Here is a 22,965-nt window from a genome sequence, read left to right on the forward strand (position 1 = left end):
GTTTTTTTTTAATAACTTGGAGGGAAAGAGAAATGAGAATATCAAAATATTTTCACTTAAAAAAAAATCAAGGCCAGAGAACTAAAAGGATACACTAAGCCAACTTTCAGTAGGCCTTTAAGGATTATTAATTTAAGGCTAATAATCAGTAATTTAGCCGTTATTTGTAATTCCAGTCATATAAAATATATCAAGAAACTGAAAGTAAGATAAAGCAAAACACATTTGCTTAGTCAAAATAAATGTCAGGTAGAACCAACGAGCCTCAGGTCTGTTTACTGAAGGAATGACTCAATTTATTACAGAGTGAGGAAGTCCAAGACCAAAGTCCTGGGCAGTAGGAATGAGAAGGGCAAATTCATTCATTCAGCAAACATCTGTTGCATTCCTGCCATAAAAAGAGTTTGCATGTATTTTTCTGGTTCCCAAGAGAAGGAGAAAATAAGGGTTTCATTTCAGATTGGCAAAGTCTCTACTCTAGCTTTTGTCATTCGTCTTATTAAAAAAGTTTATTGTTTGTTTTTAATCACTACCGAATATACTTATACTACTTACCAAGTGTAAATAAAAAATAACTGTACACTGAACTACGGATGCTCTGATAGCTAGTTTACTGTCTCTATACTCCAATATATAGCCTTACCTGAGTAAGACTTTTAGGGTTTCTTGAGTTATGGAAGTTGATGATAAATTGATGAATACTAATGATTTAGTGTTTTAAGATTCAATTAGTCTTTTCTGATATTTGAAATATAAACCCTGTTACTGAAGTTTTTATTCAGCTATGGGGGTGGGGGGTGGATCTGTTTCCTTCCCTTTTTGCTCAAGGTAGTTGGAAATGGGAGGAGAGACTCTAGGGGACCTTCCTAATCTTCTCTCCCCTCCTGTGGTTCTTTTAAAGCATGAAGTAGGTGGGTTCCAGTTCTTTCAGGATATTTCCACTTGTCTCACTGCCTTTCACTGTCAGCAGTTTCTTGGTTGTGTCCTGACCTTTAATTTTCTCTTATCCTGTTGAAGATGTCTGTCCGTGAGAACCTTGTTTAAAATGTGGCACGCTCTTTGTTTTTGCCAGTGCCGATCTTTTTGGCTGCAGTTCATTTTTTGTCACTCGACTTCACCTAGTTCTACACAGTTTTAATCCTCCCACTCCCCATCTTCCTTTGACTAGGGATACAATTTACTTAAATAAATTTATTTTATTTAAATAAGTAGCAGTTTCGGCTGTGGCACAATGGGGGGTGGGCATCATCGTCTCTGCAGTGCCAGGATGCAGGTTGGATCCCTGGCCTGGCATAAAGGATCCAGCATTGCCATAGCTGCAGCTTAGGTTGCAACTGCGGCTGGGATCTGATCCCGGCCCAGGAACTCCATGTGCCTTGGGCAGCCAAAAAAGAAGAAAAATAAAAAAGTAAAACCTTATTACTTTGATAAATAGAAAATATAATCACTTCTATCTTTGAGGGAAAGTTTTCAAGTGAAATGCTTATTACATTCATAACTGAAAATTATCATCTAATTCAGAACTCTTTTGGGGAAGATTCATTCACCAAGGAGGGGGGGAGAATTTCTTTCCTTCCTTCTTTCCTTCAGTGCACGTGGACCCTTGTTTTCAAGCTAAAACTGTAAGTAGGCCAGCTACAGTGTATGATAACTGGGGTATTTATATATATATTTTTTTACTCAAATCTCCATTTATAATAGTTTTGGGGGGAAGATATGTACAGGATGCTAAAGTTATTTACAAATGAACTTCTGAGGAATTTTTGTGTTCTAAAATGCAAGATACTTGTTTTCCTTTGGGATTAGTAAGACTAGAACATATATTTGTACTGTGACCATCATTTGGATTTATTTACCTTTTTTAACCATGCTTGTTGTCCTGTATCCTTTGTGGGAGGTTTTATTCTTATTACTAATTTTCATTGAAGATTTTAAACATTATTAAAATACTTAGATATCTGTGCCGAGGCATTGATGCCATAAATTATATTCGAAAGAGGAAGGTATATGGGACAGCTTTTAAAATAATCTCATTGCCTTTTTTATTTTAATTGAAGTATAGTTGATCTACAATGTTGTGTTAGTTTTGGGTGTACAGCAAAGTGATTCAGTTATATATACATTTTTTTTTCAGATTCTTTTCCCATTATAAGTTATTACAGAATATTGCTATATAGTAGGTCCTTGTTGGTTATCTGTTTTATATATAGTACTGTGTATATTTTAATCCCAGACTCATTTATCCCTCCTGCCCCTCTTTCCCCTTTGGTAAATCTGTTTGTTTTCTATGTTTGTCTATTTTCATTGCCTCTTTAATGTCCTTGGATGCCTTATATCTAATTCGCATCTTTTGCTTATGGTTGAATATTACTCATTCCACCTCCTGCAAGAGTTTCTCTGTGATAGTTATATCTGTTATAAATTTGTTGTTCAGTTGTTTTTTTTTCTTTAGGTGGAGTAGTAATAATTGTTGACTCTGGATTTTTTTTTCTTAGTTTTAAAGATTTTCTTTTTTTTTTTTTTTTTTCCCTTGGCAGTTACTTGAGTAGTAATATGTTTTGTTATTACCAATTTTTCTTTGATAACAGATTTATACTTAAAACTGGAAGATGTGACCCATAAATTTAATAAGCCCTGTATAATGGATGTAAAGATAGGGCGAAAAAGCTATGATCCTTTTGCTTCATCTGAGAAGATTCAGCAACAGGTCAGCAAGTACCCATTAATGGAAGAGATTGGGTTCTTGGTGCTTGGCATGAGGGTAAGAGTAATTATTAGTATAATATACACATTTCTCATTACATGTTCTTTTTTTTGAATATTATAGATGTCATGTATATTTTGAAATTAGGTTATCTGTAACTCCCTAATGTGGGCAGAGATTTTTATTTCTTTTGTTCACTGGCATATGGGCAGTGCCTGAAGTTATTCTTCTGCATAGTACATGATTAATGAATGGCTGAACCTCAAGGCTCGGATTCTGGTAATTTTGTTTTTTAAAGATTTAAGTTTAGTGCAAAATAAATAACATGATATGTGAATGTGATATTATTTATGATTTTCCCATAAGAAAAGTGCTAAGTTTATATATTCAGTAATTTTTATATATATTTAAAAAAGAAAAGGGAAATTAAAAATTAGGTCATTGTTTCAGACTGATTTAAAACTTGCTTTCTTTACTCATGTCTTTGTGGATTGGCAATATGAGTTGGGCTCAGATGGGCAGCTCTGCTGATCTCATCCAGGGCCCGTCTCGTGGCTGCACTCATCTGATGGCTCAGCGGGGACTGGGTGGCCTGAATGACCTCACTCTCATGTCTAGGAGTAGATACCAGCTGTTGGCTGGGTTTTTCTCATGTGGTCCCTTAACATCCAGAAGGCTAACTGGAGCTTTTTTATGTACTACTACATTCTAGGAAGGCAAGAGTGAGAGCTACAAGAGCTCTTGAAATCTAGCTTAGGAAGTCACTTTCTGTCACTTCTATGGGGTTTTATTAGGTTGAAGTCTATCACAGGGCCAGTCCATACTGATCGGGAGGAGAAACAGACTCACTGATGGTGGGAATAGAAAAATCAACAGTATAAATGGCAGCGTGTACAAGGATGTTGAGGCCATCTTTGCAAACAGATGCCACAGTTAAGTAATGTGGAATAAAACCTTCTAAACAAATGGTATCCCTTCTGCATGCGTGGAAGTAAAATTTGTATATATGATAAATTATTGCTTCTATGTAAGCATGATGAATAGTTTTGCAGTTCATCATGTAAGGTGATATATAGTCTTCCTTTTGAGTTTTAAACAGGAGAGTTAGTCGGAAGCATTATAAATGAATTAATGTGATAGTTATTACAGCATAATTGACTTTGGTATTCTGATTGTAAATAAAACCAAAGAAATTGTTGATAAGTTATTTCATTTTGGAAAACTCTAATTAAATGTGAGTATATAGTAAAGGGGAAAGTGATAATGGAATAATGGTAAAACAAGGAATAAACATCCCACAGGAATCTGACTGGGCAGCTGTTTAAATGTTTACTGTTTTCAAATCTCTCACCCTCCCACTTTCCTTCTCTTTTAGCAGATAACTGTCTTCTGCTTTAGAAAAATAAGCCATCATCCAGGATTTCTTTTAATTTCCTGCTAACAGATGTACATACCTAACCTGCAAGTGCTTTCATTTCCTCTTTATTCTTTCCTGTCACATTGAGGAATTTTTCATCCTTCCAAGGACAGTACTTCCCTATGTTCTCTGGGTCTCATTCCCTCCTACTTCTTCAGGAGCCTAATACTGTTGATTTTCATGTCTTTTTTGTATCTTCAACTTTTCTCTGTAGCTTTGTTTTCCTTTTTATTTAATATATGTTCAAATCCCTCTATATTAAAAAAAAAGTCAAAACCCATCCTTATCTTGCTCTGCTTTCTAGCAGTGGAATTAACTTGTTTCCCCCTTTGCAACCAAACTAATTATAGTTGTTTCTGTTGCCTTATTTCCCACTCAATACTCTTCAGCCCATTCCAATCTGGCTTCAGCTCCATCATGCCACTCAGTTGGCTCTTCACTAAGGTCCCTAATGACATCTCCATGTCACTGAATTCAAATAGCATTTTTAATTACTCCTCTTCACTTTGAAAAGCAGCCTTCAGCACTGACTAGGTTTTCCTTGAAACATTTTTTTTGTGTGTTCTATACCCTCTCCTGTTTTTTTCCTAAGACCACTTTGCAGTCTTCTTCATTAACGTCATTTCCCTCTATTTATTCTTTAAATATTGAGGCATTCTGCTTAGTTTTATTTTACTGTCTCCCTCTCTTTTATTTCTACTTAAGCCGTGTCTTTTGTTTTCATCGGTTTAGTTTCACTTAAACTGATAACTCAAACTTATATCTTTAGCCTCTGGTTTTCCTTTGATCTAATCTATATAGCTAACAGCCTATTAAACATTTTACTTAGATAAATTAAAGACATCTGGGACTAATATGTAAAAAGCTGACATACATCCCTCTTGCAGAGTAACAACCACAATAGTAGCAGCAAATCTTTTATTATTCTCTGTGTCAATAAATGGCATCATCATACATCCAGTTGTATGAGGGAGAAACCTTATGGTACCATCACCTCTCAGAGCCATCTGTCAATCCTATTGATCTTAATTCCCAGGCACCTGAGTCTCATTATAAAAATGATTCCTCTCCAGACTAGTCTCTCTCTCTTTTTTTTTTTTTTTTTTGCCATACCTGTGGCATAGTTCCTGGGACAGGGATTTTGAATCTGAGCTGCAGCTACAGCTGCAGCCTGTGCCACAGCTGCAGCAGCGCTGGATCCTTAACCCACTGTGAGAACTCCCAGAGAAGTCTCTCTTATTTTTTTATGTATATTATTTTATTTTGTCCCCCCCACCACCCAGGCAGTGACAACATTGCTTTTTCTGTCAATTATTTATATATTTAGGTCAGTATGTAAGTATGCATTGTCTGGCCCCAGGTTATATGGAATTCCTGTGCCAGGGATCAGATCCGAATCGCAGCTGTGGCAACACTGGATCCTTTTAACCCACTGTGCCAGGCGGGTAATTGGACCTGTGTCCTGGTGATGCAGAGATGCCATCGATCAATCCTCTGTGCCACAGCAGGAACTCTCAACATGATTACTTTAATTATTACCCTTAAAAGGGGGAGGGAGGATTATACTGCATTACCGTATTCACTCACCCGTCCCTTTTGTGGATGCTTTTTCCGCTGTGGCGAAAATGTATGCCCTGGCTGGCATTAGGAAAAAAGTATAGGCCAGGATCTTCAATCAAAGATCCACGGTCCATGGTCAGCATTTTTCGTTTTGAAGGTCACGGCCTAAGAAATGCGTTCCAGGAGGAAAGGGCCCAGGTGTCACAATAGTTTCTTGGTCAATAAGAAACCATTGCCTAACCTAAAGTCATGAAGATCTACTCCTATTTTTCTTCTATAGTTGAAAATCTTACACTGAGATACATGTACATTTTAAGTTAGTTTTTTTGTGTGTGGTTTGAAAAAGGGAGTCACACTTTATTTTTTTGCCTGTGAATATCCAGTCGTCCCAGTGCCATCTTTCCCCCAATGAATGCTCTTGACGCCCTTGTTGAAAATAAATTGACCATAATATGAGAGTTTATTTCTGGACTCTCAGTTCTGTTCTATTGACCCATATTGTCTATCTTTATGCCAGAACAGCACTGTCTCTTTTTTTTCTTCAGCTCTATTGAGGTATAATTGACATAAAATTGTAAGATGTTTAAAGTGTACATTGTGGTGATTTGATACACTTAACACATTGTGAAAGGACTCCCTTCATCTAATTAATTTACACGTCTGTCATCTCACATATCTTTTATTTGTATGTGTGAGAACATTTAAGTTCTTTTCTCTCAGCAAATTTTAGTTATGCAATACAGTGTTATCAATTTAGTCACCATATTTTACATTAGATCCTCAGGCTTTATTCATCTTATAACTGGAGGATTATACTCTTTTACCAACCTCTTCCTATTTCCCCCACCTCCTCCCAGCCCTTGGTAACCACTTTTCTATAAGTTTGTTTTGTTTTTTTGGCTTTCATATATAAGTGGTACTATGCGGTATTTGTCTTTCTTTAGCTGGCTTATTTCATTTAGCATTGAACAGGGAGTGCAGATATATACATGATAATCCTGTTTCCATTTCCTTGGATATATACCCAGGAGTACAGTTGCAGGATCATAATAGTGGTTCTATTTTTTTTATAATGATTTTAATTTTTTTCCATTATAGCTGGTTTACAGTGTTCTGTCAATTTTGTACTATATAGCAAGGTGACCCAGTTACATGTACATGTATACATTCTTTTTTCTCACATTATCATGCTACATCATAAGTGACTAGATACAGTTCCCAGTGCTGTGTATTTTTAAGATTTTAAAGAATTTCCATACTGTTTTCCATAGTTGCCGCACCAGTTTACATTCCTACCAGTAGTACTCAGAGGTTCCCTTTTCTCCAAATTCTCTTGTTATTTTTTGCCTTTTTAATAATGGCCATTCTAACAGGTATGAAGTCATAGCTCATTGAAGATATTTTTTCAGAACCACTCTGTCTTGATTTAATGTAACTTTGGAGTGAATTTTGAAACCATCAATTGTCAGACTTCCAACTTCATTGTTCTTCTCCAAGATTATTTTGACTATTCTGGGTCCCTTCAGCCTCACATGAATTTTAGGATCAACTTGTCACTTTGTGTGGAGAAGTGTCAGCTGAAATTTTGTTAGGAATTATGTTGGATGTGTAGATCAATTTGGGTTCCCCTATTTTTGTTCTCATAGTTTCCTTTCTATAGTAGTTAGTTTACAATTACCTGTTGTTTACTTATCTGAGAAGAGATAAGATTGAAGTATGAAATAATAAGTGAGAGTGATAATGTGAATATAGGTTTAATTATAATTCTAGAATACTAAAATTGGGAGACATACCTTGAATTTTAATTTTTTCAAATAGTTTATTTCTTTTGTAGGTGTTAAATTCATTAAACTTTTTAATCACAAAGGGTTTATAGACTAATAAAGATAGACTTGGATAATTTTAGAATCGATGTTCCAAATTTAAGAATTTTCCTCTAAGACAGTCATGCCTTTAAATTAAAACAACATAGGAATTCCCGTCGTGGCGCAGTGGTTAATGAATCCGACTAGGAACCAAGAGGTTGTGGGTTCGGTCCCTGTCCTTGCTCAGTGGGTCCGGCGTTGCCGTGAGCTGTAGTGTAGGTTGCAGACGCGGCTCGGATTCCACGTTGCTGTGGCTCTGGCATAGGCCGGAGGCTACAGCTCTGATTCGACCCCTAGCCTGGGAACCTCCATATGCCGCGGGAGAGGCCCAAGAAACAGCAAAAAGACGGAAAAAAAAAAAAAAAAAAAAAAAAAAACATTTCCAGAGTTCCCATCGTGGCCCAGTGGTTAATGAATCCGACTAGGAACCATGAGGTTGCTGGTTCGATCCCTGGCCTTGCTCAGGGGGTTAAGGATCCGGTGTTGCCGTGAGCTGTGGTGTAGGTCACAGACGCGGCTCGGATCTGGCATTGCTGTGGCTCTGGTGTAGGCTGGCGGCTACAGGTCTGATTGGACTCCTAGCCTGGGAACCTCCATATGCCGTGGGAGCGGCCTAAGAAATAGAAAAAAGACAAAAAAAAAAAAAAATTTAAAACAACATAAAACCCTTGATATTACTGAATAGACTGAAGTTTATCAAACATAACAGTTTTAAAATATTTTTCCTCTTATGTTTGACCAACAGTAGAAGAGGTTTGGTGGGTTGAAGAAATGCTGATTTAGGTATTCTTTATTTTTAAATGAATATCAGCAATTACATTTTTATTTCCTTGTTCCCAAGGTGGTGTAGATAATGACTCCCTTTGGTTTAATGACAAGATTTATCAAGATCTGTGTTATAAAAGAGAGCAGAATAGGAACATAAGAGTCAAGGGAGGAGGGGGATAGAGTGACTTGGGGATAGCATTTTGAGCTCACAGGGAAAATAATACTTAGAAAACCAAGAAGAAGAAGAGCATATCATGAAATAAGAGAGTACGTAAGTTGACTGGAGCATACTATACATATAGCTAAGTGGGGTATATGTGTATTAGCTTAAAGTGTCAGACTTAAAATATCAGAGAAGTTAATATATTAGCAGTTTCTCTGGGATTTACTGTTTTATTGAAGTAGCATCCTTATGGGTAAACTATTGCGTACATGGTTGTTTAAATTTTCCCATTTTGTATTGATTCTGAAAACCTGCTGTAACTAGAGGGATTTATTATATTTATTAACCACAAGTAATTGAAACACAATTTGTAGAAATTCACCTGAAATTTCTTTAAAATAGGTAATTTAAGATTTTAGATAATTTTTTAGATGTTCCAGTATGTTTTTGGCAATAACTTAAATTTTCAACAAAGAAATATGTATTACCCTTAGGGGAAAAGTCACATATCTTAAGTACTGATTCGTAATTACTGGGGGAAAAGATTCTTCTCTTTTGATCTTTATTGATCACATTGTCTAAAAATCAGACTCTTTGTATATCTCTTTTCTCTCTAATAGTATATGACAGTAATCCTTCAAATTTCTCTTTCCCATTAATAGGAATTGATTTAATAGGAAATGTGTTTTGCTAAAGATATTTGAGTTGGTTTGCTCTTGACATGAGTTCATGTATATGTATGTTTTGGTTTTCTTTCTTTTTTTTGGGGGGGGGGCCACATCTGTGTTGTGTAGAAGTTCCCAGGAACCCACAACACAGCAGCAACCTGGGTCACTGCAATGACAACGCCTGATCCTTAACTTACTGTGCCACGAATATGCCGAGTTCATGCAAAATAAGCAACTCATATGGTGAAATATTATCCAGGATGTGCTGGACCTTTTTTTTTTTTTTTTTCCTTGTCATTCTGTCCTCCTCATGTCCTCCAGCTTTCCTTTCCATTAATAAAAAAATTTACCATTTTTGCTACCTATTTAGGTATTTTTAAGGTGATACTATAACTTTTGATTTACATACATGTTTGCAACTGACCAAGACTAGGGGTTGGGTAGAGACTGGAGAAATTCTCAGATCTCTTTCCATTTTAGCCTTAACTGGTAAAATAGAAGTAAATAGAGGCACTTGAAACAAATGCAACATTGTAAATTAACTATACTTCAATAATAAGTAAATAAAAAGTAAGTAGAGGAAGAGGAAAATATCAATAAAGGAGCCCCATTGAAACTATTTAGCTTTGGTCTATATATGAAATTTAGATTTTTTCAAAAAAAATTTAATTTATCTCAGATAACACATCCCTGAATAGTAGCATGGTGACAGTTTTGAAAATCTTCTTTTGGGGGTACATTTCCTAGTTTGTAGTTTATGTGATTGGATATTTGAAAATTCTTCTCATTTTTTTGTGTTTAATATATTTATTCAGATTATTTTCTTAATTTCATCCTTTTTTTTTTTTTAAATGCAACTTTAATTTTTTTTTTTTGGCTATGTCCATGACGTGGAAGTTCCTGGGCCAGGGATCAAACCTGCACAACAGTTTGCGACCTGCGCCACAGCTGCAGCAACACCAGATCCTGAACCTGCTGCACCACAAGGCAACTTCCAGTTTCATCCTTTTTTACTGCAACATAAATGACATATAACATGGTGTATATTTGAGTTATATAACATGTTGATTTGATACATTTATATATTGCCATATGATTGCCAGGTAGCAGTAGCTGATATCTCTGTCACTTTGAAAATCCTTTTAAAAACATTTCTGTGTATAGAGAACGCGAATGTTGTGGTTTTTTAAAACCCATTTTGGATGATTAACTGTTCTTATAAAAATAGGTTTTCCTCCAGTCAAATGTAATTTTGGTATTTACAAAATGCTTTCTTCCATTCATTGTAACACTTGGTTCAGGATAAATTATATTTCTTTAATAGGCAGTAAGTGTGTGTAAGAACACAATTCTGTTTTGAACTTTTTGAATAAAGTGGAGCATTTGAGGTAGATGGTAATTAGCCATATCAGAATGAGATTTACCAAATATCAGTATCTAAAGCAATATATTCCTTTTTTAAAATAAAAAAATTATGTTCAAGTGTATTTGATTTACAGTGTTGTGCCAATTTCTGCTATACCGTAAAATGACCTGGTCATACGTGTATTCCCTTTCTTATATTCTCTTCCATCATGGTCTATCCCAAGAGACCAGATATAGTCCCCTGTGCTATACAGTAGGACCTCATTGCTTACCCATTCTAAATGTAGTAGTTTCATCTGCTAATCTCAAATTCCTAGTCCATCCCACTCCTTGTCCCTCCCCCTTGGCAACTACAAGTCTGTTCTCTGTGTGAATCTATTCCTGTTTTGTAGATAGGTTCATTTATGCCGTATTTTAGATTCCACATGTAAGCAGTATCAAATGGTATTTGCCTTTCTTTTTCTGACTTACTTCACTCAGTATGGTAATCTTTAGTTGCATCCATGTTGCTGCAAATGGCATTATTTCATTCTTTTTTATAACTGAGTAGTATTCCATTCTAGATATGTACCATATCTTCTTAATCCATTCATCTGTTTATGGACATTTCCATTGCTTCCATGTCTTGGCTGTTGTGAATAGTGTTGCTATGAAAGTATAGGTGCATGTATCTTTTTAAAGCAATACATTCCCCCCCCGCCTTTTGTTCCTTTTTAGGGCTACACCTGCGGCATATGAAGGTTCCTAGCTAGAGTGTGAATCTGAACCGTAGCTGCCGCCTATGTCACAGCCACAGCAATGCCAGATCCGAGGCATGTCTGCGACCTACACCACAGCTCATGGCAGCACCAGATCCTTAACCCACTGAGCAAGGCCAGGGATCAGACTTGCATCCCCATGGATTCTAGTCGGGTTCGTTACTACTGTGCTACCACAGGAACTCCTAAAGCAATATATTCTTAATGTTTCTTAAAAATACTTAAAATTGATGATATACATTGTTGTATGGTTCAAACTCCAAGAGTTTAGAAATATATAGAGTGAGAAGTCACCCCCCACACAGGATACTATGTTATAGTTTTTTTTTTCCCCCTAAGTGTCCTTCCAGGGATATTTTAAACATATACAAGTAAACACCGCATATATGTATTCTTTCATTGCAAAACTTATTCTGAACACTGTTCTGTATCTTGCTTTTTTCCCATTTAAACATACAGAGATTTTTCTGTAGTGGCACAGTATTATAATTTAACTGGCTCACTTTGATGGATCCTTTGAATGTTTCCAATCTTTTGCTATTGCAAATAATGTTTCAAATGAGTAACCAGGACCTACCTCATTCCACCAGAGTGCTAGGGTATTTATGGGATAAGTTCCTAGAGGGGAATTGCTGAGCTTATATGGGTTTATAATTGTGGTAGTTATTGGCAGCCTGCCTGATATAGAGCAATGGTTTTGAATCAGGAGCAATTTTGTTCCCTATGGAGTCATTGGCAATGTCTGCAGACATTTTTGGTTGCCATAATTTTGGGGAAGGCTCTGTACCTGGTATCTTTGAGAGCTGTTTGATTTCTGTGAACTCTTCAAGTACCTTTAAATTACCTTTTCTGTTTGTCTTTTGACTTCTTCATAGCAAAAACACTGAACATTAAAAAAAAAGTATATGATGCAAATTTCTGAGTTTGAGTTAGAAATGCCTTCCTTAATTATCAGTTAGCTAAGAATAATTCCATCTTTGCGGGAGAGGCACTTTTATCATTTTGTTTTGTTCACTTTGATCTTCAATGTATTTAACATTTATCCTGCTGTAAGTTATAAATACAACTTATTTTTTTTCCAGATCACTAAGTAATTCTTATAATATCACTTAGTTATCTTTTTCTACTAGTTTACAATACCATTATCACATGTAAACTTCTCTTACATTTTTGATTCTAAAATATATTTTAATGGAATTACTGTCTTGAAGAGATATCTGCACTCCTAAGAAGATGGATTCTTTATCAAAACAATGGAATATTTTTGAGCCACAAGAAAGAAGGAAATCCTGCCATGGATGAAACCATGAGGGCATTTTGCTAAGTGGAATAAGCCAGCCAAAGAAAGACAGATACTGTGTGGGAGCACTTAAATGTGGAATCAAAAAAGAGAAACCCCTTAAACAAAATTGGCTTCATAGAAACAGAATAAAATGGAGGTTTCCAGAGGCTTGGGGGAGAGGGAAATGGGGAGATGTAGGTCAGAAGGTACAAAGTCACTTATAAGGTGAATAAGTTCTGAGGAGCTAAATGTCCATAGGTGGTGACTATAGTTAATAATGTAATATTATATACTTGAAATTTCCTGAGAGTAGATCTTAAGCATTCTCACCACATACACATACTAAAAATGAGTTAACTATGTGGGGTGATGTATTTGTTTATTTTCTTGATCTCAGCAATCATCCCACAAAGTATATGTATACCAGATAATCATATTGTACACTTTAAATATGTAAAATCATACTTATCATTTATCTCTCCTTGTCATTTATCCCTTAATGAAAGAAATATAAATAAAGTATGTTTTGATATCTGACAAGATGCAAGTTTAGTCCCTCTGCTAATCTCATTTGGATTTTTCCTAGCTATTGTTTTTCTGTATGAACTTTAAAGTTAGTTTATATGATGAAAATAATTATTGGTGTCTCATTTTATTTCTGGATTAGTTTTACCTTTTTTTTTTTTTCTTCCCCTTTTAGGGCCACAGGTGTGGCATATGGAAGTTTCCAGGCTGGGAGTCCTACACCACAGCTCACAGGCAATGCTGGATCCTTAACCTACTGAGTGGGGCCAGGGGTCAAACCCACATCCTCACGGATGGATACTAGTTGGGTTAGTTTCCATTGTGCCATGATGGGAACTCCCTCTGGATTAGTTATATCTCTTATGATGCTGAATCATGCTCTCTGAGAACATGGATATGTGTTTGTGTATATGTCTTAGGAATGTTCTAAAGATGTCTTTATTTACACCTTAGTCTTTTTTAGTTTATAACTATGTTTTATTTCTTTTTTATTGTTAATTGTAAATAGAGTCTTTTGTTTCATTTTCTAACCTGTCGTTTATATTATGAAAGTTTATTTTACTTTTCAAATTATTATGCCTTTTATTTCTTTCTCTTACCTATTTGTATTTGCTAGAAACTCCAGGACAATATTAGATAATAATGATGATAAAAAACATTGTGGTAGCATATTTTTTTGTGGAAGTTTCTTGTATTTTAGGACAGATGCTTCCTTCTGTTTTAAACTTGATGCTAACTTTTGGTGGATTAAGCTAATTTTTTTCAAATTGGAAATACTGATCTATCCTAAAGAGTTTTCAACAATAGTGCATGTAAATTTGCTAAATGCCTTTTTAGCATCCATTGCTATGACAATATGATTTTTTTTTATCATAAATCCATCAGAATGAGTTATATGAGTAGATCTTCCCATGTTTCACCATCCTTGCATTGCTAGGATAAATCCCCTGTAGTCAAATTAGTCTTTAATATGCATTGCTTTTTCTGACAGGTTTACCATGTTCATTCTGATAGCTATGAGACACAAAACCAACACTATGGAAGAAGCTTAACAAAAGAAACTCTAAAGGATGGTAAGGATTAAAAAACCATACTTCAGTGCTTTTACTTACACAGTTATCAAAATAATTTAAGATTTTCCATGTGGACATGGAGAACAGACTTGTGATTGCCAAGGAGGAGGAGAAGGGAGTGGGATGGACTGGGTGTTTGGGGTTAGTAGATGCAAACTAGTGGATTTGGAGTGGATAAGCAATGAGATGCTAACTGTATAGCACAGGGAACTATATCTAGTCACTCGTGGTGACTAATGTGATGGAGGATAATGTGAGAAAAAGAAAATATATATGTATGTGTGTGTGTGTTTATGACTGGGTCACTTTGTACGGCAGAAATGGACACAACATTGTAAATTAACTATAATAAAAAAGGTTTTACATGTGCAAGTTTAACTTAACAAGTTTCTGGAACTATGTACCAAATAAACAAGTGGCATTACAAGTAGTTTATATAAATATTAACATAATATGTTTCTAAAATATTTATGGTCAAGATAAATATTTAGCAATGATATCGTAGATATCCAAAAATAATATTCTAATAAAGTTTATTCTTAGCTCTGAGATGGGGAAGAGCTTATGAGTAGTGTAAATAGTTTGAAGAATTTTTTTAAAGTATAGTTGATCTGCAATGTTGTGCCATTTCTGCTGTACAACGAAGTGACCCAATCATACATATACATAAGTTTGAAGAATTTTCATTTCATGTAGACAAAATAAGCATCCCCAGTGTTTGCTCTTAACAATTGGTATTTGCCCTGAAATACTTAACCATAACAAGATAATATTGATTGGCCCTTTATTAAAGTATTTCTCAGGAGTTCCCGTTGTGGCATAGTGGTTAACGAATCCGACTAGGAACCATGAGGTTGCGGGTTCGGTCCCTGCCCTTGCTCAGTGGGTTAATGATCCGGCGTTGCCGTGAGCTGTGGTGTGGGTTGCAGACGCGGCTCAGATCCTGCGTTGCTGTGGCTCTGGTGTAGGCCGGTGGCTACAGCTCCGATTCGACCCCTAGCCTGGGAATCTCCATATGCCATGGGAGCGGCCCAAGAAATAGCAAAAAAAAGACAAAAATATTTCTCAGTTTAATATGAATATATTTTTTAGCAATTTCTGTCCCAAAGCTGGGAAACAACAAAAATTAAAAAATATATACCAATAAATTCCCAAATACAATAAAATATGTATAAATAATTTTAAAAGAGGCCTAATCTGACAGGTTAGAAGATGTGAAAGTCTCAATTTTGAATAACATATTGAACTTGAAGTAGTACTAGTCCCCAAAGCAAGCTTAACTTTTGTGAAAAGATTGATTTAATCTATATTATAGAGAACAAAAAATTAAGTACAGTTATGGTTTTGTATTTTGGTGATGGGCTCTTGGCATCATTAAAGCAATTATGATTTGACTGTGGGTTCTAGATTAGTTCTTTTTTGCTTTTTAGGACCGCACCTGCAGCACATGGAGGTTCCCAGGCTAGGGGTTTATTCAGAGCTACAGCTGCCGGCTTACACCACAGCCACAGCAACGCCAGATCCAAGCCACTTCCACAGCCTACACCACAGCTCATGGCAACCTCACTGAGCAAGGCCAGGGATCAAACCCTCAACCTCATGCTTCCTAGTCAGATTCATTTCCACTGCACCACGATGGAAACTCCCTAGATTAGTTCTTGAATGTGATTCTAACAAAAAGGAATCTTAACTATGAAATTCCTCATAATAGCAAAAGAAGCAAATTTGGAATCTTGTTACTTAAGAGAATATATAGAGAGAGCACTAAACTAGAAGTATACATGTAATAAATTTTTTTGTCTGAGTAAAATATTTCACTAGTAAGAGCATCTTCTGCAGAAATTAAGTTGAACTCCAAGATTCTGTATTTGACTAGAATTCTTATCTTTACATTTAATTGCAAGGGCTAATGGGAGAAAAGTGAAGAATTGTATCTGAGATTACTTCTCAAATGATAACTATTTCCTAATTTCATTATAATCCAAATATTTTCCTTTTTATAGGAGTCTCTCGTTTTTTTCATAATGGATTCTGCTTAAGAAAAGATGCTGTTGCTGCCAGTATTCAGAAGATTGAGAATATTCTGCAGTGGTTTGAAAGTCAGAAGCAGCTTAACTTTTATGCAAGTTCATTACTATTTGTTTATGAAGGTTCATCTCAGCCAACTACTACAAGATCAAATGACAGAACTTTGGCAGAAAAGTTTTTGTCCAAAGGACAACTCTCAGACACAGATGTACTGGAGTACAATAATAATTTTCACATGTTAAATTCTACAGCAAATGGAAAAATAGAGGCCTCAGTGGGCAAAAGCTTATCCAAAATGTATGCTCGTCACAGAAAAATGTATTCAAAAAAGCATCACAGTCAGACTTCGTTAAAAGTTGAAAATATAGAGCAAGACAATGGGTGGAAAAGCATGTCACAGGAACACTTAAATGGAAATGTACTTTCCCAACTGGAAAAAGTTTTCTACCATCTTCCCACTGGTTGCCAAGAGATTGCAGAAGTAGAAGTTCGAATGATAGACTTTGCTCATGTGTTCCCTAGCAACACTGTAGATGAGGGATATGTTTATGGGCTGAAGCATTTAATTACTGTACTGCAGAGTATTTTAGACAATTGAATCCTTTGCTGCAGTCTTTTAAATGGGCGGGGCAATCATAATGAAGAGCAGCAATTAATATCTCTGCACTCGTAATGCTATGTAAAAAATTTGTATTGTGAGTCTACGTTTTATTTGTCTTTATACTTTTGGTAGAAGGGTTAACTTTTTTATAACCTTACTCAGGAAAACTAATTATTTGTTCATTAGAAATCTATGAAGAATGAAGAAACTTAGGAAAGTTAAGCAGGGAATGTGGTGGTACATGGCTTAAACATCATCCATTTGGCTCAAGCAAAATGCAAACCATTATTCAGTCATTATGAGTTTAGTTAGCTTTCTGTAGCCAATTTATCATGAAATCTGTCCACTCAACTTTGACAATGAGCCATATCTAAGCTTACTGCATTACTAGACTAGTTTCAAAAATCTAGAAAGCACAGATTGATATCCTTAGTATTGCTATGTATGAAGTTGTTAAAACTGGAGAAAATTCTACAGAAATAAGTACTCTTGAGGTTTTATATTAAAAGTTCAGACCAGCATATCAAAAGGTGCTTCTTAGTAAAATGATTTAAAATTATTACATTCCAAAAGATTTTCCCTTTAATTTTCATTTATGTACGTATTTCAGAATATCATACTTCATGAAAAAGATACTAGAAACGAACAACAACAACAAAAGTCTTGAAATTAAGGGCACTGATAATCTTGTCAGGGTTAGAAGAAGAGGGAAGTTATTTGCAGGGAACAATGTTTTTCTTTTAAGATCTTTCATTTATGGGAAACTTAGAATATATACTTACTACATTGTGACGAATATCACAAACCATATAATATACCCTTTACTCTGACTGCAGTTTTAAAAAGGTGGATGATTAAAGCTATTATTTTTCCTTTAAATAACTTGAGAGTTTTTTTCTCTTATAACTTGTATTTTTATGTCCCCAGTTAGTTAAGCAGTGGTATGAATATATGTTGCTAAAGAGTGTTCTCAGAATTCTCATAAGCAATGAAGGACAACATCCAGCATTCTGAGTGTTACCAAAAATACCATGTGTAATGTAAAACTTCTGTGTGTCTGCAGTGCATCATGCAGAGTTTGGTGCATATGTAAATTCATGCTTCTCTTTCATTCTTACAATTTTATATCATAGTCAGAGATTTAATTTCGTGGAATGAGGGCAGTGCTATTTTTCTTGGAAAAATTAGGTTTGTAAGTATTATCTGTGTTTCACATCCACCACCTTTTAAAAAATAACTAGTTATTTGTTGTTGAAAACATTTAAAACTTTGAAATTAAATTTGCAAAAATGTCAGATGTTTATGTTTTCATTATTTGCACTTTGATTCACTAATAAAACATCTAAGTAGTTAACAGTTTTGCCATATTCCTGAAAATTGTTTGAGCTGTGAACTGTTAGACAGTTCCCCCTTTTTATCCCCCAAATTAAACTTTTATTTATTTAAAAATTTTTTTGTGTGTCTTTTTGCCATTTCTTGGGCTGCTCCCACGACATGTGGAGGTTCCCAGGCTAGGGGTCTAATCGGAGCTGTAGCTGCCAGCCTATGCCAGAGCCACAGCAACGCAGTATCTGAGCCGCGTCTGCGACCTATACCACAGCTCACGGCAATGCTGGATCTTTAATCCACTGAGCAAGGCCAGGGATCAAACCTGCAACCCCATGGTTCCTAGTCAGATTCGTTAACCACTGAGCCACGACGGGAACTCCCCAAATTAAACTTTTAAATTCATGCTCCTTTTTTTTCTTTTTTTTTGGTGTGAAGCAAAGTATCACAATTTTGTGTTTATCTCAGCTTCCAAACCCTCTCTGAATGTACTTTCCAAATATCTGAGCACAAAGAGAATACCAAAAGCTGTATGAATTCTGTGCTTAGTGAATTTATTAAGCCCGAATACTTTAAAAATTCATATGCATTTGTTACGGCAAAATTTGATTGTTTTCAATTTTTTATTTAGAGCCAGTGTAGCTATTTTCCATAGGGACTTCGTATTTTTCCCAACTGCCTAAATGGGTATTGCTGTAGCTTTTTTTGGTGGGGTTGAATTTCAAGTCTTAGAAATTTTTTTAGTTTTATTTTTTTTTCTCTTACAATGTAGACTTTTGTTGTTGTTGTTTTTGTTATTTGGATAGTGCTTCAATAACTCTTCAGCTCAGATGATTAAACACTATTTTGAATCTTAACAAGACATTTTTTTTGTATGGGATGGTATCAGCCTATGTACAATGAATTTAATAAATTGAAGTATTATCAGATTCTTTGCGCATTTTAGCTTAATAAAGTGTGAATTGGCCATTCCAGATTTCCTTTTATCTATATTTGGAAATATAGTTTTGTAAAATCAATGTCTTTTTTGATACAATAGATAATGTTTTGTTTTAATAAAACAAGTGCTTTTATCTTTTGTTTTTCAGGGAAGGGATTCACATTGGTTCTGTTTGTTTACATTTTTTTTTAATCACTGTTATCCAATCCTATTTTATGTTACTTTATAAGTAAGCTTACATGTAACAGAAGAAGTATCTGTTTGTGTTATCTACATGTGACCATTTTAGTATCTAGTCCAGTCATTTAACATTATGCTGAAATTTACCACTGTGGGGATGGATGATCACTGTTCACCAAGCATATTTAAAACACTTAAATGTTTAAGAAATAATAATAAGGATATAGTTTGGGTTAATAGGATTATCATAGTTTTTTTCCCCCACTAGGAAACATAAACAATGAGTTTAGTGTATTTCTTAGGGAATGCACTCGTGAAAGGACTTTAAGAAATTGTGGATAGTGAATAACATTTCTCTAATAAAAATTTAAATTGTATATTAGTTTTATAATAAAAGTATTTACATTAATTGATATTTTAATATGGATGGAAGTTGCATAGATTCAAATAAATTAAAAATTGATAAATGCTAAATATTTTATCTAAATAGTTTTTCAAGAAACAGTTGTGAAAATGTGTATATTAAATGACTTAACATGAAGCGTGTGGTATTTTCAACTCAGTATTCATTACTTTATGTATCTAGAAAGATTGTACTTACTATGCCCTCTTTACACTACAATTTGCTGTTGTGAGGTTTTAGATTGTGTTCAACTGAATAAGAACTTTTAAAATGATTATAATTTACTCTTATGATGTCCAAGATGATCTTCGTATCTCCTTACCACCTATATATCAAATTTATAATGTAACCTACGATAGAATTAATTTTCAGAGATATTTCGGTTGCAATTTTCTTGTTTCATGCAGCTGAAAACATTTGTTTCTAGGATTGGGAATGTTAAAAGATGATGTAGGATGAAAGAAAATGGTAAAACAATGAAAGAATATTATTTGAAATTTTGGCCACTATTTAAAGCATTGTCATCATTTTGGTACCATTTGCTCTTAGTACTTTGGCATTTGATACTTTAAAACTTGATTTGCTTAAAAGTTCTTTATAAGGCTTTGTAATAATCTTCCTTATCCAGTGCCTTTAACCTTGATTTGATATATTGTAGCCTTGGTTATCCTTCTGTTACATCCTGTAATGTCTTCATAGCCTAGACTTAAGTTTAAAAAAAAATATTGTTAATTTGGTCATGTAAAGAGGTAGTTGTCTATACTTTGGGAAAACAAGCAATGTTGCCTATTTTAACCCCAGGATATACAGTTATGAACCAATCAGACTAAGCCCTGACCATTTCCAGCATTCTGTCTAGATGGGGTGGGTTCTGGCTTAATTGAAATAGAGATATGGAGAAATACATATTTATTTAAAGATAATAAAATTAATTAGCATTTGAGTTTGTGTAAAGATAAGGTAATTGAGATAAAGCAACTAACAGTATGTTAACGAGGTTAAAAATAATACTTTGCAGTATTGTAACCTCTTTTTGGCATTTGAGTTTATGGATAGCATTAAAAGGCCTTAATTTTTCACTTTTGCTGGGAAAGGTACATTTGCTTAGACTGTTCATTTAGAGTAGTGTTCTTTTTTTTTTTTTGTCTTTTGTCTTTTTTTAGGGCCATACCTGCGGCATATGGAGGTTCCCAGGCTGGGGGGTCTAATTGAAGCTGTTGCTGCTGGCCTATACCAGAGCCACAGCAACCCCAGATCCAAGCCTCGTCCGTGACCTATACTACAGCTCACGGCAATGCTGGATCCTTAACCCACTGAGCGAGGCCAGGAATTGAACCCGCAACCTCATGTTTCCTAGTCGGATTCGTTTCCGCTGTGCCATGCCGGGAATTCCTAGAGTATTTTAACGTAATATTACTGTGAAAAGCATTCCATCACATATTCATGAGCAAATTGCTACACATTTTAAAAATTGTACTTTACAACTTAGTACAAATATTTTAGGCCTCAGTCTTCAAATCACTGATATTTTAAATTTGGCAATGGATATGAAATTACTTTCAGTCTTACAGAATGATTATATTGTTAAAATGCTTGTTAACATCTTAGGAAGGTTGGAGTTTCCATCTTTTTGGCGTTAATGTTTAAATTTTTTTTACTTATTTTGATAGTGTAAGAGGAAATCGTATTCATGCAATTAAATTAGTAAAATTATACTCTAAAGAAAGTTTTTTAGTTGTTAAAATTTGTCATTACTGGGCTTAAATTTTGGCCTCATACTCATTTACAATATATATTAACACATTTGATTATGAAGTGAAATAGTCTTAAATATGATGTATGATGCACCTGCATATAAATGAAAACGGTGTGCACAAAGACACTTTACTATGGGAGCTGAACTGGAGGATTTTTGAAAGCATGTGATATTGCACCTAAAATTGTGTTCTTAGTGACTATGCTAAATTTATTGTACTTGATGGATGAATGTATTTAGTCAGAGTTACTTTTGTTTAAATGTCTAAGCAATGTCTTTTTTTAAAATGTAATTTGTACTATTGATGGGGGGTGTTCTTGGACTGCAGGGGTTGTTGTTAATGTGTGATTTGTGTTTTTATTTTATAGAATCATCTAATGTGATACAATGATTTTTATATAAGTGATATTTAGATAATTCTAATAACTGTATATTTGACACCCTATTAAAATGTTTTGCATTGGCGCTTTTTTCTTTAATTGTAATATGCTAACAAACTCATGATAGTTTGAAAATAACTTGTTCATTCAACAAACATTTGAGTACATACTATGTACCAAAATCTATGGAAATCATCAGAGATTCAAAGATGATTTAAGACAGGATGTTAGTAGAAGCGTGAGCACGGAAAAGAAAAAAATAGGTCCAGCTATTTTGTATGAATATTTATTTTTTCTATCTTAAGGATTAAAATATTTGGAATCAACCTCATAGGAGAAGTATGCTATAAGAGAAATAAATTGACTTGGCTGTGAAAATGTATAATGTAATTTAAAAACTTGAGAAATAGGTAAGATATTTTGGCATGTATTTGAAATTCCATGAATCAGTTACTTAATTAATGACCAATTATTTTTTTCATTCATTCATTAAAAATGGAGGGCACAGTCCAATATCTCCCCCTTATCTATTTGGCTTTGCGGATTTAAAAAAGTTGAATAAGGGATCTAGTACTTGTCTTCAAGATGTATACTACTTGGTAGAAGAAAAACATAAATGTGGGAAAATGTTATTGGGGCTGTGACTGACAGATCTAACACTCTGGACTTAACTTTGCCAAAGCAGTCAGTGGGTTTATCCCTAATTTCTAGTTTCTAGGTCTATAATTCTGTGTAACCTTAAGTAGGATAATTAATCAGACTCGTGCTCAGTAACTATGCAAATACATGCTATGTAGCTTTTCACAGCTGTTTAATTTTTTTTATAGCTTTCGTAAAGACTTTTTTTTTTCCTTTTTTTACAAAGGGCTCAAGTATCTGACTCTTTGAAATATGATTTTCATATACTTTTGATTTAGGCTGTGAATAGCAGCTAACACTTGCAGCTTCCACACAACAGATCTATAAATAGCTGCAAGTATCACATTGTTCTTAAACTATTTATAGTAATCCTTTTAAAAGGCATTACAAAATTTCTTTCATTTTCAGGAGAAGATATTGAAGGTAAGTGATGACTGTTTTCCTCACACATAACTAACTTTAGGCCAGGAGGTGCTAGGCTGTTCTGTAGTCATTTCCAGAATCATTGTTATTTCTGTCTCTTTCCTCAAAACAGAGCAAAGCAAACTCCTACCAAGTAGCTGC

At 34.7% G+C, this 22,965-nt stretch overlaps 1 protein-coding gene across 7 annotated transcripts in view; it reads left to right on the forward strand.

Annotated features, from left to right (window-relative positions):
• IPMK (inositol polyphosphate multikinase) overlaps positions 1-21,847 on the forward strand; it is a 45,653-nt gene extending 23,806 nt beyond the window's left edge. For 3 of the 7 annotated variants that reach the window (XR_014827572.1, XR_014827567.1, XR_014827568.1), the window contains exons 4-7: positions 2,589-2,761; positions 14,067-14,148; positions 16,152-18,287; positions 20,821-21,847. Coding sequence is in view for 2 of the 7 variants with exons in the window: in XM_021073221.2 (XP_020928880.1) it covers positions 2,589-2,761; positions 14,067-14,148; positions 16,152-16,774 (878 nt within the window). In the remaining 5 variants the exon portion in view is untranslated. Of the gene's footprint in view, positions 1-2,588; positions 2,762-14,066; positions 14,149-16,151 lie in introns of those variants that run through there. The other 4 variants (XM_021073221.2, XM_021073222.2, XR_014827571.1 and 1 more) reach the window with 3 other exon arrangements.
• The last annotated feature ends 1,118 nt before the right edge of the window (positions 21,848-22,965 follow it).

This window comes from Sus scrofa, chromosome 14 (genome assembly GCF_054392235.1).
Source record: "Sus scrofa isolate SSC_HxYL_T2T_F1_AM1 chromosome 14, Sscrofa_HxYL_maternal_Yorkshire_Landrace_v2.0, whole genome shotgun sequence".
Lineage (NCBI taxonomy): Eukaryota > Metazoa > Chordata > Mammalia > Artiodactyla > Suidae > Sus > Sus scrofa.